This window comes from Chelonia mydas, chromosome 7 (genome assembly GCF_015237465.2).
Source record: "Chelonia mydas isolate rCheMyd1 chromosome 7, rCheMyd1.pri.v2, whole genome shotgun sequence".
NCBI classification, from domain to species: domain Eukaryota; kingdom Metazoa; phylum Chordata; order Testudines; family Cheloniidae; genus Chelonia; species Chelonia mydas.
In genome coordinates this window covers 116,780,441-116,795,513 of record NC_057853.1, presented here as the reverse complement: position 1 = coordinate 116,795,513, position 15,073 = coordinate 116,780,441, and the positions used below count along the sequence as shown (strand labels likewise).

The window sequence follows — 15,073 nt, the reverse complement described above, 5'->3', positions numbered from 1 at the left end:
CCCCAGCCACCAGCAGCAATGGACCCAGACTGTTACCACTAAGACCTTTTGTCTAGGGAACTCATTGGCTGTGACGATGTTAGAACTTTTTCTCACTTACCAAGCTGGGGTGGGTTTTGAAGCGATGGAGGGCAAAAACTTGGTGTTTCATAACCTCCAAGCCATCCCGACCCACCATTACTAAATATTGCTACGCAACAAACATGAAACTCCATCGTCAGTTAAAACAAGGAAGGAGAGGAAATGCAATCTTTGGACAGCTAGATTATTGTACAACATGAAAGAGTGCTGTAATAATTTCCAGCAAGGTCATCTGGTCAATTTATACTGCATTTGTAAGTTGTTGTGTATTTAAAAAATTAATGAAAGATTTAATTATAGCAGTGTTGCCACTGACCTTTTCCAAAATGACTTCATCGTAAATCTGCAGGCGTTTCAGAACTGTTTTCTGGGTTTCTAATAATTTGCTTGCAAATTAATGACATTCAGCCCCGCAATAAAAGCATAACCTAATTTTTGTAACTGAAGGGATAGGGATGGGATTTGTGGTTCCTTAGCAATGGCTTAATTGAGAGCTGAGAATGAAGGTGGTTGAGTCGACACTCTTGTGTTCGCTGGGAATTCACACGAATTTTAACTGTTTACTTTGAGGAATGAAAATTAAATCTGTCATGTCTATGGACAGTAAATTATCGTTTTATGGCCCAGAATGGAAAATACTTGTTAAAGTGTACTTAGTCAGAAAAGTGTCTCTGTCTCAATGCCATCTGCGCTCCCGTATTTATTGCTTCTCAATGACATCCAGATAAGACTTGCTCAGATGGGAAATCTAAAGATGGCTTTTCGTATTGACTTTCCAAAGTAGGCTCTTGAAAACCAAGCGCTCATCTTTCATCTTCTTCCAACACAGCTAGCAGTTAAGGTGCTGCAGTTACATCCTGATTGACAATGTTACTGAGGATGTGTCAGACAGAATTAAGAATTAATGTTCTGCTTTATCTGTATTGCTTCCAGACAGTTAGCAATATTTAGAGGGGGGGGGAAATTCCCTAAATTAGTGAGTCAAGTAACCAGATACGAGACAGACTCAGGGCTTGTCTACGCTTACTGGGCGATCGACAAGCGGCAATCGATGCATCGGTGGTCAATTTAGCGGGTCTAGTGAAGACCCACTAAACTGACCGCCGATCGCTCTCCCGTCGACTCCTGTACTCCACCTGAATGAAAAGAGTAAGGGGAGTCGATGGGAGAGCGTCTCCCATTGACATCACATAGTGTGGACCCCACGGTAAGTAGATCTAAGCTACATCGATTTGAGTTACGCTATTCATGTAAGTCAAATTGCGTAGCTGACATCAAATTTCCCCTGTAGTGTAGACAAGTCCACACTCATGGAGCTGCTATGTTGAATGGAAAGGTACAGGTAACTCGGGTCTGGTCTATTAGGTCGACATAAGGCATCTTACGTCAACCTAATTATATCAGTGTCTACACCACAGCCTTACTCCCACAAATGTAAGTGCCCTGCTACACCAACATAATAACTGCATGCCCTGGAGAGGCATGGGGCTTATGTCCAGGTAGACACTGCATTACTTACATTGGCTTTGGTTGTCATTCTTGTCAATTTCACAGCTCCCTGCTGGAGCCATGAAATTGACAACAAAGGCTGGTAGGCTTCCAGGCCAGGTGCACAGCTAAGGCTGTCATCCCGGGATAGGGGGAAAGGGGATAGGGGCTCCAGCTAGAGCCCAGCTGTTCCCAGCTCCCCACTCCAAGCCGAGCTGCCACCCAGGCTCCTGGCTCCCTGCTCCCTGCTCTGAACCAGGCTGCTGCTCAGACTCCCAGCTCCTCACTCCCAGTTGGGCTGCTGCCTGGGCTCCTGGCTCCCATCTGGGCTGCGGTCCGGGCTCCCCGCTCCCAGCTGGGATGCCCTACAGGCTCTTCACTGGGAACCTGGCAGCCACCCAGACTCCAGCAGTGAAGCTCCCCACCAGGAACCCAGGGGGCAGCAGGGAGCTGAGAGCTGGGGGTGGGGGGCAACTGGGCTCCCAGCAGGGAGCTGCGTGTGGAGCTGAGAGCCCGGGCTTTCAGCCCCCCACACTGCTCCTCGTAAGCTGCTAGAAGCGTTCTTGGTGAGGATGTGCACCAGTGACAGAAAGAGGGGTAGCGTGGACATGAACCACTGTAGTAACTGCTGTGGCTGTAATTCGACCTAATATAGGTTGACTTAAGTTTGTAGTGTAGACATGCCCTGAGGCATGTCAGTGTACAGACGCCCACGCTGGAGACAGAAAAATAACCCCCCAGCTACATCTTTTCATATTCCTTTCCTCAGGCCTAGCTTTATTTCCAAAAATACAAACTCAGAACAATAACAAGTCAACTCCAATGACTGGGGCCTTTCTAGTGTCAGACAACTGGGAGAGGAGAGGACATGCCCCTTCCCTAATGATAACCTCTCATTCACCTCTGATTACCTTCCTTTCATAACCCCACTTAGATCAGCCACATGATAGACAGGTACCTGGTAACCCATTACATACCACAGCATCGTTAAATGCTGTCCCAGTGCCATGGTTGCTTTCCTGGCCATAACCTCACTTTAAAATAAATGCTTAGCCTTTCTGATCCCAAATTGAGCTATTTTATGAACCCACTACAGAACCTCACATGCTAGAGTACCTAGTAGGGGTGGTCACCCCCTGCATCCCCTGCCAGGACAGAGTCTGTTCCCTACAATGTTCTCTTGAGCTTACTTTCACACGTCCAACTTGGATGGGGCTTTCTCCACTTCCCTTGGGAATATATTCTTTTAATAGTCTCCTACCATTCCTTTTCCTTAATTACTCTTAAAGAAGTCCATGCCCTCTACCTTCAAATGAATCACAGAAATATAGGGCTGGATGGGACTTCGAGAGGTCAGCTAGTCCATCCCCCCATTCTGAGGTAGGACCACGTGTATCTAGAAATGCAGCCTTCACTGGGTTGATGGGTTTGTACATCAGAAAAGGGCTATAGATATCTTGGTGGGACAGATTATTGGTGACTATATATCCAGAGTGGCGATACAATAGCTTTGCTTGCCTGCTTGCAGCTCTTAGCACCGAAGGCTGGATCATGATAGCTTATCAGCATTAAGAAACTTTTTATTAAAAAAATCCAAAACACTTCTTATAAGAATCAGGTGACCCAGAGCCATATCAGCAGCACAGAGGGAAACATCCCTTACAGTTCATATTGCTCTAATTGCATTTAGCATAGTATTGTTTCCATCTAAATTACAGCAATTATATACAAAGATCTTCTTTGAAATCATTTAATTAAAGAGTAGCTAACACTTTGTGCTTTTGGAATGCTAATATATTCCCTTCCACTCAGGAAACCTTGTTTTTCCCATTAATTGTCATTACCATGCAAGCATTTCAATGTTTTTCTTTTTGTTCAAAAAGCAAGTGGCTCTGGTGAGTTTTGTTGCTGATGAAAGGTCAACGCAGCTTTCTGCTTTCCCTGCTGTATAGTCCGCTAATGTTAGTGCAGAGGGAGACCCCGGTGGCTCATCTTGAGACGGCTCTTACGCCCCTGTTCTGGCCAGTCGCTATTTCTTGGTTTCTCTAGCCGTGTTGTCTGTTGGCTTCAAGAAAATGTTTATTTCTCTGTTGATAATGTTGTAGCATCCTGTCAACCTGCCTAACTCCTTTAATGCTAGTCTCCTTACAGGTTGTGATGGACAGGCCTGGATTCATCTGGAAACCACCTCTAGCTCAACAGGGTGTAATGTAACTTCCCTTATTTTCTTCCCATATGAATTTATTTGGTGGTGCCTCCCCCTCCCTTGCTCCTTCCAGGGCAGCTTGGAAGGAAAATTCTAAGCACGGGGCAACCCCCACTTATGTGCCAGATAGTTGGCAACTCCCAAGAAATAACACAAACACACAATATAGTCAACAGAGTAATTGTATTAAACGGGAAACAAATAGAACAGAACAAGGTAAAACACGATTTTCAGGGTCACCAGTGCCCATGCTGATAATACCCATGACCTTCTCCAGTCACGTGACCTGCTATAGCAAGAGAAAAATGTATGGTCCTGTTGGTTGGCGGTGGCCCTTGAGGACCTGTGACAATGTATGTCCTGTAGCAGCAATAAGCAACTTGGCTGCCTGGGTTCAATCTGGCCCCAAAGATGAGCATGTTGGATAAGATGGTAAGTCCCTCTACGGGTTAAATAGGCAGCAGGTAATAAAATCACCAAACCCTTATTCGCTGGCTTGAGGACACAGTTCAGGGAATAGGGGGACTCCAAACAGTTTTTCTGGTGGTCTAACTAAAAGATGGTGCACTCACCACTCCACAAATGATCCACGGGTTCAGAGATGAATCCAGACTCCTCAGCAACTACATAGCAGCTGGCAATCACAGTCGGCAGGTGTCCTCTTCATACAGGAATCAGGCTGCTTCTGTTTCCAAGATTTCCCTCACCATAAAGGGATGCAGGGGTCAGGTGCAGATTATAACTATCCTGAAAAGCCTAACTCCTGATCTCCTCCTACAGAGCTCAGATACAAGTGCAGCAGGTGGGCAGCCCTGAACTAGCCGCACGAGCAGTACCTGCCTTGTGGTAACTGATTTTATCAAGGGAGCTGAAAGACTAACTCAGCCTGCCTGGGTACGGCGTTTTCCCAGCAAAACTCTCTAAACTGGGAGTTGCCTGGAAGAGGGAAAGGAAGAAGCTTAGGGATATTGCTACCATGTTCCTAGAGGGCAGTTCTCATGGAGACCCTGCATGCAGGCCTCGGACTCACCCACAGCAAGCTCTCCCAGCTGCCAGCTTCTAAGTTCCCCCTGGGGGTGCTCAACCCCCGCTCCGCCCCAGGCCCTGCCCCCAGCCCGCCTTTTCCTGCCCCGGCTCCACCCCTGCTCCCACTCCACCCCTTCCTCCAAGGCCCCACCTCCATCCCTCTTCTTCCCATCCCCTTCCTCGAGCCCATCCAGTCAGTGCTTATGGCCCTATTCTTTCAGTGACTGGGTCCCAAGCCTTTCAAAATAGCTTTTGCCCTCTCACGGTGCTCTCGGGCTTTTGCTTGTCAATCACTTGACTCCAACCCCCTCCTTTCTCTCCGACACTGCTCCTCCTCTGAGCAAGCACACTGGTGGCCATCCAGGCACCTAGCTGTCACGCCCCTGAGCTCTGGGGGCCCTATCACTCGAAATAATGGCTCCCCTCCCTCCCCCACTTCGTTACCTAGCAGCCTCTGAGCCTGCCCTTGGTCCCCCTTCCTCCTAGGGGCAGCATGCCTCTCCCTGAGTTACTAGCACACAGAGACCCAGGAACTAAGGTAAGCTCCTGGGGGGGGGCTACAATTCAATTAAATAGACACCCTGGGCCAGACCCTTAGCTGCTGTAAATCAGCATTGCTTTGTTGGAGTCAATGGGACTAGGCCGCTTTATACCACCTGGCTCACTAAATGGAGTGACATTCACATCATCTAACCCCCCTTTGCCCTCGTTTAAATCACCTGATTCAAATCCAGCGGGACCCAGGTTTAAAGGAGAAGCGACACCGTGACTCAGTGGAATATCTTAGCCACTAGCTAGGCACATACAGAGGACGCGGTTACTGAATGCAGAGCTGGTGGGTATGAAGCTGTTGCTGCCGGAGCTACTGAGTGTGCGTCCGATGTTGCCATTCATGGGCGTGAAGCTGGTTTTACAGCATCCAGTGAGGGAAATAAAACTAGCCTGCTGGGCGTCAAAATGCAGTCAGCTTAAAAAGGTGAGAGTTCCCCAGAGCCTAGGGGCTCCCCCACCTGCCTCAGGCTCTGGCTGTGCCTGACTCTAGCCCACGTCACCAAAGCGGAGGTGAATGAGGGGAGATCATTGCCCCACGTTCATCGAGACGCCACGCCAGTCTGCAGAACTGAGCAGGTGGGAGTAGGAAGGCACCACCCAAAGGGCAGGTACAGCACACACACTTGCCCTGCGTGTCAAGGTACTGGAGGAAGGATTGTATATATCCAATGGCGCAGTCCCTTCCGAAGCTGCCCCCGGGGCAGTGCAGCTCCTCCCTCCCTGTTATAGGGGTCTCTGTACCTGTCTGGCCCTTCATCCATGCCACTAATCCTGTGTCTTGCACCGCTCCCTACATTTGCATTTCCACAGCACCGTAAGCTTGCATAGTGCTTTGCAGGCAGAGGAGAGGCAAAGCCTTGAGCCTTTAGCAGTTTATAATCTAGGGTAAGATGAGGCAGAGCAAGGGATGTTGGCAAACGCTGGAGAGGTTGGGATGAGGGTTACAGCTATAAGGTTACAGTGCTGTGTAGGTTAGAGATGTTTGTGTCTTGAGGGTTGCACTCTCTTGATTTTGTTTTTCTTCCCCTCTCACTGTGAGGCTTGCAAACCATCTTGCAATTCCCCCACTTTTTTGTATCTAAAAGAATTTTAAAACCCCCTAAGCTCATGAATAGCCTGGTTGAATTTTAGGTTGGCGAAAAGTGTGGTGTGTTGGAAAAATACCTATCAACCCTCTAGCTAAGGTGATACAGTGACACCTGCTTCTAGTTGAAGGTTGGAAATGATGTAGATTTAACAAATCATATATATATTGTGACAAAGTTCCTCCTCTACCTTGGTGGGTCCTGCGCTTATTGGTGGATTTTGCTCACCTCAGAGATTCAGAGTAGCCCTCAGTTTGGCCACTTTCGTGGCTCAAATCTGCCGTTCACTCAGATAACCTCATCACTGGCCAGCATGGGGAAAAAAGAGTAAGAACAATCCCCGCAGTTTCTGCGGATGTGGGTCGGGGACCAGCTCAGAGACTTTCCCCTCTGGTGGAAGCTCCTGTGTTGGGTCAGGAGTTGGGAGGTTTGTGGGGAACCCAGGCCCACCCTCTACTCCGGGTTCCAGCCCAGGGCCCTGTGGACTGCAGCTGTCTAGAGTGCCTTCTGGAACAGCTGCGCGACAGCTACAACTCCCTGGGCTACTTCCCCATGGCCTCCTCCCAACACCTTCTTTGTCCTCACCACAGGACCTTCCTCCTGATGTCTGTTAATACTTGTACTCCTCAGTCCTCCAGCAGCACGTCCTCTCACTCCCAGCTCCTTACCTGCACACCTCACTAACTGGAGTGACAGCCTTTTTAAACCAGGTGTCCTGATTAGCCTTACTTAATTCTAGTAGCTTCCCAATTGGCTACAGGTGTCCTAATTAGCCTGCCTGCCTCAATTAGTTCTAGAAAGTTCCTGAGCGTTCTGGAATAGTCCCAGTTATTTTACCCAGGGAAAAGGGACCTGCTTAACCTGGAACTAATGTATCTACCTTCGACCACTCTCTTGTAGTCATCTGGCCTGACTGTCACAATATGTATTTAAAAACCTCCTTTAAAGAATTATTTTGCTTATTTTTAAGATCTTTTTTCTTCTTCATCTGAGACTCTCAGCTTTGGGGAGAACAAGCTGCTCATATTAGCTTGTTGTGATGATGCATTGATTTGTTCCATCACGTTTATTTCATTTTATTTCGCCTCCCCTCTGTGAGACTGTAGCTTTGTTTATGGCTTTTAAAGTGGTCAACCGATGTCTACGCCCCTGTCTCCTTGCACCATGCACCCCTTTGGAAATATGGCTCCAGCTGATTGAAAAGCCGCTTCTTATGGAGAAAAGAACCATTGGCGTGAGGAATAAGAAGTAGTTGCTTGATTGAAAAGCAGGTTCCCTGCAGCTAGCTGAATGATTCCAGATGAACGGAGCCTTTTGTGTAGATACCTGATGTTATTTATTAATTAAAGGCAGTTTTGTTGTGAGTTATTTCTTTGTAAAAGATGTGAGCATGTGCCAAGTAAACTCTCTAAGTGTTTATGACATGGGAGGACAGCACGGAATGTGTAACATCGAGACGGTTGGCTTCACATAGGTCCTAGTCTTTCAAACACTTAGGCATGTGCAAGATTTTATGGGCATGAGGAAGGATGGCCCTGTGGGGAAGTTACTGCACTGGGCTTCAAGAAACCTGTCTTCCAATTCAAGCCGCCCACAGACATCTGGTATTGCCTTGGGCAAAGCGCTTAGTCTGGGGTTTAATGTTCATTGGTCTTCCTGACAATCCCAGCCCTCACATCCCTGTGCCTCAGTCCCCAATCCTGTGCTGTATCCCATTGTCTGTGCTGTCTATCTAGAATGCAAGCTCTTCTGCTCCTTCCATGTGCCTGGGCCTGTACAGCATCTGGCACAAACAGGCCCCAGTGTTGGTTGGGGCCTCTAGCAGCAATCCACTAGCTTGGGGGCATATCATGGAAGAGACATCTCCTTACTTGGCCAGATGGGCCATACACGTGGGTCACTGAATTATTGGTAATGATCAGCCTGCTCAAAAGAATTGCCAAAAAAGGAAGTTCCTGCCCTGTGGTGGAAAACAATTATCACATGACATGACCTCACTCCAGCAAAGTTGAACTAATTAGGAGATGGTAGTTTGCAGTCTTTGCAGGCCCTCATCTTGCATCATGTTTACCAAGCCCGACTGCCAGAAGCTGGGACTGAACGACAGGGGATGGATCACTTGATGATTTCCCTGTTCTGTTCATTCCCTTTGAAGAATCTGGCAATAGCCACTGGTGGAAGACAGCATACTGGGCTGGATGGACCATTAGTCTGATACAGTATGGCCGTTCTTATGTTCTAAGCACCTTCATCATGTTGGTCTCTGTTTTCATTTGATTCTTCGCTGCGTAGTGATTTTTTTAACATTTGGGTTTTCTCTCCTTTTTGTACAATCAGAATATTTAACACCAGTGAGAACATGTCAACTCAGAAAGGACCCGATCCTATAAATACATGTATAACTGTATTCAGCTGAGTAATTCCATTGGCTTTAATAGGGCTACTCCTTACTATAATTATTTGTATGACAGGAGTGTCTAAAAGCCACAGCTCACATCAGGACCCCATTATGCCAGGTGCTATACAGATATACAGGAGGAGTGTGTCCATTGTGTATCCATTACACTCTAATAAGACAGGATACACAAAGGGACCGAGAACAGGATGCCACGTACAAACAGATGATTGGAAACTGAGGCACAGGAAGGTTAAGGCTCAGGGTTCCAAAAAGAACCAGATAAATTCATGGAGGACAGATTCATCAATAGATATTAGCCAGGTTGGGCAGGGATGGTGTCCTTAGCCTCTGTTTGCCAGGAGCTGTGAATGGGCGACAGGGAATGGATCACTTTATGGTTACCTGTTCTGATCTTTCTTTCTGGGGCATCTGGCATTGGCCGCTGTCGGAAGGATACTGGGCTAGATGGACCTTTGGTCTGATCCAGTATGGCTGGTCTTATGTTCTTTTCTTGTAATGAGTTCTAGGATTCTGTGTCGGTTTCCACCCTTGGGTTCACTTTTGTATGGAGGCTCTGTATTTCCATGGCTGACGGTGTGTATGCCTTTCTCTCTTTTCCAATGCTCAGAATTTTTGGCCACTTCAGTCTCCGCTCTGAATGGCAGCTGGTCAAAGTGGACTACAAATCCATCTTCAGCAGGAGGTGCAACAAAGAGGACTACCAGACCTGGCACCTGCACAATCAGGTACTATTGACTCCCAAGCAGTCTTTGATGGGGCACAACACTGCCTTTCAAGCGCAGAGTGTTTGTGGGTAGGAGCCTATCATGCTCTGTTGTTTAGAAAGGGAAGGATCTAGCATTCATCAAATCAGTGAGGCGATTCTGACCTATAGCTATTGCAGATTTCAAATCGTTCCTCCTGCTGCTTTTCCAGAATGGCATTAAATCTAGGTTAGACGCAACTTGTGCTTTGGAATGCAAGGAGATCATAGTGAAACACACTGAGCTAGAGTCTCATTTGCCCTAAGGTCCCTTTCCACCACTCTCACAGTGTAATAGGGGCCTGTAATGTAATGTACTCCCATGTTGCGGCCCCTTGACACTGCCAGAGAAGTATAAAGGGGCCTTAGTGTAAACAGGAATCTGGCCCAGTTAGATAAACTAACCTAAAATCATTGGATCAGTCACTAGGGAGACGCCAACAGAGGAATTCTGTCACCTGATAGTTCTGAACCCAGAAAAAAGGGTAAAGAACTTCAGCTCCATGCCAGTGTACTTTTAAACATGTAACAATGTTTAAAAGTTCCCTTCCACTAGCATGTGCTGTTCCCCATTGCTGATTTAAAGTAAAGTCTTGGAGTTAAATCGAAGAGATCTGGAGTCTATTTTTGGCTCTACCACTGACTCAGGCAAGTCATTTCCTGTCTCTGTGCCTCAGTTTCCCAATCTGTAAAATGGATATAAAAGTATCTACTTATCTCACAGAAGTTTGGAAAACTCTCAGGAGCCCTTTACTGGAAGAGGACAGAGAAGACCAAATTATTATTTTATTATATGTATATAAACTTTCTCTTCTGTAATCACCTGGCTTATTATCACATTACGTTCATTTGGGGCCTTGGGAAGCCACTGGGAGTTAATGCAGTCCTGTCCTTCGGGGAGTTGTTTGTAGGGTTGGGGTCCTTAGCAAAATGACTACACTGTGATGTCACAGTCCTTTCCATGGTGATGAAGTGACATTACAAACATTGAAACTGTGATGTCACTGAACGAAATCAGCAAGAGAAGATGCATTAGAAATGAGCATCATGGAACCTGGAATATACCAGGTGGATAGAGCCACAGCACAGAACAAATAAAATGAAGTAAGGGGAAAGCATCTGCTAATCTGTCTGGGCAAACTACTTGGACCCCTTTTAGTCCCTCTGAGGTTCACCTCAGGTTTCACTATCTTCATCCGACCTTTCTTAGACTGCATCTCTGGGCTGCCCCCCTCCTCTTGCCTTCTTACCCGCCGCCTTAACATGACAGGGTCAACTGTGTTTGGTACCTGGAAGCCCTTTTCCTCTGGGTTCCTGTGACAGCTTCTGATCAAAGTGTCTCAAACCCAGCTTCTTCAAAACAAAGCGTTATGTATTCACCCAAAGGAATGTAGCACGCAGTGCAAAGGGAGACGACAGAGAAAGTCTATATGCGTGGGTCTGACCTACACCGCAATCTTCCCTTGCAAATTCTTGTAAGTTCCATTCAGCCTGGTTACCTCCTCTGTAACTTGGGAGAGATGGCTGGCTTGCTGCAGTTTCTGTATCTTTCTGCCTGAGCTTCATCTCCAGCAACAGCTTCCTTTAATTTAGCTCTGTGCAGTCAGGCAGGATAATAGCAAACAGGTAAAACATGATCTTTATAAAAAGTAATGCATATAATAACTCCCTCATTCTTCATACGATGGGATCATCTTGGCAATCTATAATCATGAGAAAGATAAGGAATGTAATTGTGCATTTTGGTTTGGGTTGATTCGGTTTTTGGGGTGGGGGGGGGGGGGCCCAAACAAGTTGTTTCAACTTAAGAGAAAAGATGATTTATGGTAATTCACTTAAATAATCTGTATCTGGTCGAACTTTCGTTCAGACTTCCTCTCGTAGTGCTTTAGAAAACCTCAGCCTTAAGCCCCTACATAGCGCTAGAAGAAAATGACCGAGTGCTACAAGGTAGTAAGGGGTAGTGGGAAGAGGAGGAGGAGTCAGGACTCCTGGGTTCTACTCTGAGCTTTGTAGCTGACTCTGCTTGACCTTAGACAATGTACTCGATGATGCATGACTTTTGCCATACGCAAAACAGAAATAATTGGTTCTGTTTCAATAACGGACGAGGCACAAGGGGACGGACGGTGGGAGAGTTTGATGAAGTTAGTGTAGGGGGAGGTTCACGAAGGTGTAAATGGGAGTTAGGAGTCTGGGAGACTTGATTTGAAGTTTGTACAGAGGAACTTTTTAAAGGTGTAAATGGGAATTAAGCACGAACCCCTCCTAATTTTCAAAGAGTGCTTAACTGCCCTTTGGAAATCATCCCCCAAGATGCTTTGATATCCTGCTGTATAGTAACAGTGGTTGGGCAAAGACTAGAAATCCTCCATGTTCTTCTTCTCTTTCTAATCCATGATGGTTTCGGTGTCAAAGGTTGAGCCTTGTGTCATGGGAGAGAGGAAGATCTATAAGAAACGCAAGCCTGGAGCCCAGTGTGCCCTGGGTCGAGACTACTCCAGAACCGTTGTGTCGGAGCCTTGCATCTGTTCTGAATGGGACTTCGAGTGGTAAGTATTCTGACCCGTTATAACTAGTGCTCCTGCTGCTGCTGGTTCTGTGCCTGTTCCGAACCAGCTGGCTCAATGTATATGGAATTCCAAGAGTGGGCTGTAAGGTGCTAAGGGACATTTTTTTGCAGATCATTCTAACAAAGGACTGCATGAGTTGTACCTTGAAGGGAGAGTTTACCCTCCAAAGGGTGCCCCTACAGGGAAGGAATTTCAGCCTCACTTGACTTCTGTAGCCACTTGAAGCCGCATCGTGCAAACAGGGCAATGTTTTTCATTTTAGCCTGGGAAATTGTTATTGCTTTTCAGCGAGACTTTATTAAGAAATGTCAATAGCAAAAGCCAGATCGGCTTCTTTCACGCCCCCGTGCAGCGTGGGCCTGTCAGAAGTCACAGGCTGCTTTGCATAAATACTGATGTTTCGAGTTAATGGCATTGTAAAATTCCAAACTGCTTTGAGGTTTTTAAAAAAACCCTGATGTTGCTCTTAAATTTTGGGAAAGTATCCGTGTCTGGAATTTCTGCAGGAGGATGCTAAGGTGTGACTAATAACAGATGATTCTCAAAAGGGTGGGGGTACACACAAGGTTTGGGGGGGCAGGCACAAATACCCAGCAGTTCAGATGAATGCCCTATGTGACAGGGTCAGGCCAGATGGCTATAGGAGAGTAATAGAAGGCAGATATATTAGCCCCAGGCTAAATAGGTCCCTTTTCCCTGGGTAAGGTAACCAGGAAGGTTCCAGAACAATCAGGAACCTTCTGGAGACAATTAAGGCAGGCTGATTAGAACACCTGCAGCCAATCAAGAAGCTGCTAGAATCAATTAAGGCAGGCTAATCAGGGCACCTGGGTTTTAAAAAGGAGCTCACTTCAGTTTGTGGTGTGCATGTAAAGAGCTGGGAGCAAGAGGCACAAGGAGCTGAGAGTGAGAACGCGGACTGTTGGAGGACTGAGGTGTACAAGCATTATCAGACACCAGGAGGAAGGTCCTATGGTGAGGATAAAGAAGGTGTTGGGAGGAGGCCATGGGGAAGTAGCCCAGGGAGTTGTAGCTGTCACACAGCTGTTCCAGAAGGCACTCTAGACAGCTGCATTCCACAGGGCCCTGGGCTGGAACCCGGAGTAGAGGGTGGGCCCGGGTTCCACCCAAATCCTCCCAACTCCTGGTCAGACACAGGAGGAGTCGACCTGGACTGTGAATTCAGAAAAACGGACAAGCTGAGGGCTGCCGTGAAGCTCCAAGGCGAGCAAATCTGCCAATAAGTGCAAGACCCACCAAGGTAGAGCAGGAACTTTGTCACACCTAACTGCCTGCACCTCTTGGACAGCTAAACTGGGCTGGGAATGCAACAAGAAGAGGTTGTCTTGGGAAGGTGGTTTCATTTCCTGCTTCCAGTTAAATAGGCAGGACCAAATCCTCAGCTGGTGAAAGTCAACCTAAATTCACTGATGACTTCTTAGGCTGGATTCCATTCATACCTCCTGCATGACATCTGTGCAGCTATGCCAATATACGCTAGCTGAGGATCTGATCCATAGTTTTTTTTCAAGACTTCCTGGTACAGCCTTGGCTGGGACCTGGACATGCACCAGGTGCGACCAAAATGAGAAATAATGTGAAGAAAGGTAGCTGCCTTTTTCTGAATATCAGTGGTGGTTGGTCTGAACAAAGGTTCAGGGACATCAGGTAGATTTTTTTTCATTTTTGCTGAACCAATTGTTCACTTATTCCTAATGCAGCAATGAAATCTAAGACTCTTCTGGATTATCCCGAGAGATGTGGCATGTTGGGTTCTGTTCTCACCCTTAACGAGAAAAGCTAACATTTTACAATAAGCACCGAACGTCCCTGCATCATTTACCCATACCACATAATTTGCTTCCACCACTGTGCTCAGCCTGTCACTGATCTGCACAGATGCTTTTGTGTTTGTCTGGTTGGTTACTGCTTTGAAGCATTCCTGCTTTCTCATTCCAGAGTTCAGCCTGGTGTATTTTTAAGGCTCAAGTGCAAAGCTACTCTAGCTTATTTGGCCTTAAAATGCAGTTGTACCTGGGAAAGTGACGGTAAAAATGGCACCTTCTTATTGGACCCACTTCCTGTATCTATTCAGTGTCATTTCCACCTACCTTACACACTAAAATAAGATTTTACTGCCTTATTCTCCTGTTAGCCCTGCAGAGCCAACATAACTATAGTGGAGACAGCTGGATTCTAGTCCACCTTGTACAACCTCAACAGAATCCATAACTGGGTTCTGAGTGCTGAATCTTCATTGATGGTGATGCACAGTACAGAAAGGACCAGTTCACGTTCCAATCCTAGGTTGAGTTTGCAGGGCTGACAGTTACGGAGGGGGGGGGAGAATGCAGCAAAGAGTTTCAACAGTGGCTAGTGATTTGGGGCACCTCCATTTTGGATGCCCAACCGGCGATATTTTAAGGGGCCTGATTTTCATAGGATGGCGCTGAATGCATTCTGAAAAACATGGTCCTTCCAGACATCTCAAGTTGGGCACCCAAAGTCACCAGTCCGTTTTGGAAATCTTGGCCAATCCTTATTTAACATGTAAGCTGAAGAGCTCTCATTGGGAGTCATTGAAGGGCAAGACACGTGGAACTCCACCGTGTCCTTATGGCTTTGTCACTTTTCAGGGCAAGACCCCAATTATAGATGAAACCACATGGGTTTGCTAACCTGGTGCGAAGCATGTGGATAGATACAGTGAGGGCATAGCTGTGGCTGCAGACACACACAGACATAATCATTTTAAAAATCAAACTCTTGCCTTGTGCAGAAACAATGGAACTGAGAAATGTTATTAAAATATGTGCTGGTATTCCCCCCTCCCCCTCTGTTCTTTATTTACTCTGTCAAGAAAGGAAAGACAGAGAAGCAGCTGGACGTGATTATTTCCCT

At 46.8% G+C, this 15,073-nt stretch overlaps 1 protein-coding gene across 1 annotated transcript in view; it reads left to right on the top strand.

The window, feature by feature from the left end:
- SORCS3 (sortilin related VPS10 domain containing receptor 3) overlaps positions 1-15,073 on the top strand; it is a 501,281-nt gene that overhangs the window by 432,191 nt on the left and 54,017 nt on the right. The window contains exons 15-16 of the mRNA XM_037905076.2: positions 9,465-9,582; positions 12,018-12,151. Coding sequence (XP_037761004.1) covers positions 9,465-9,582; positions 12,018-12,151 — 252 coding nt within the window. The remainder of the gene's footprint in view (positions 1-9,464; positions 9,583-12,017; positions 12,152-15,073) is intronic.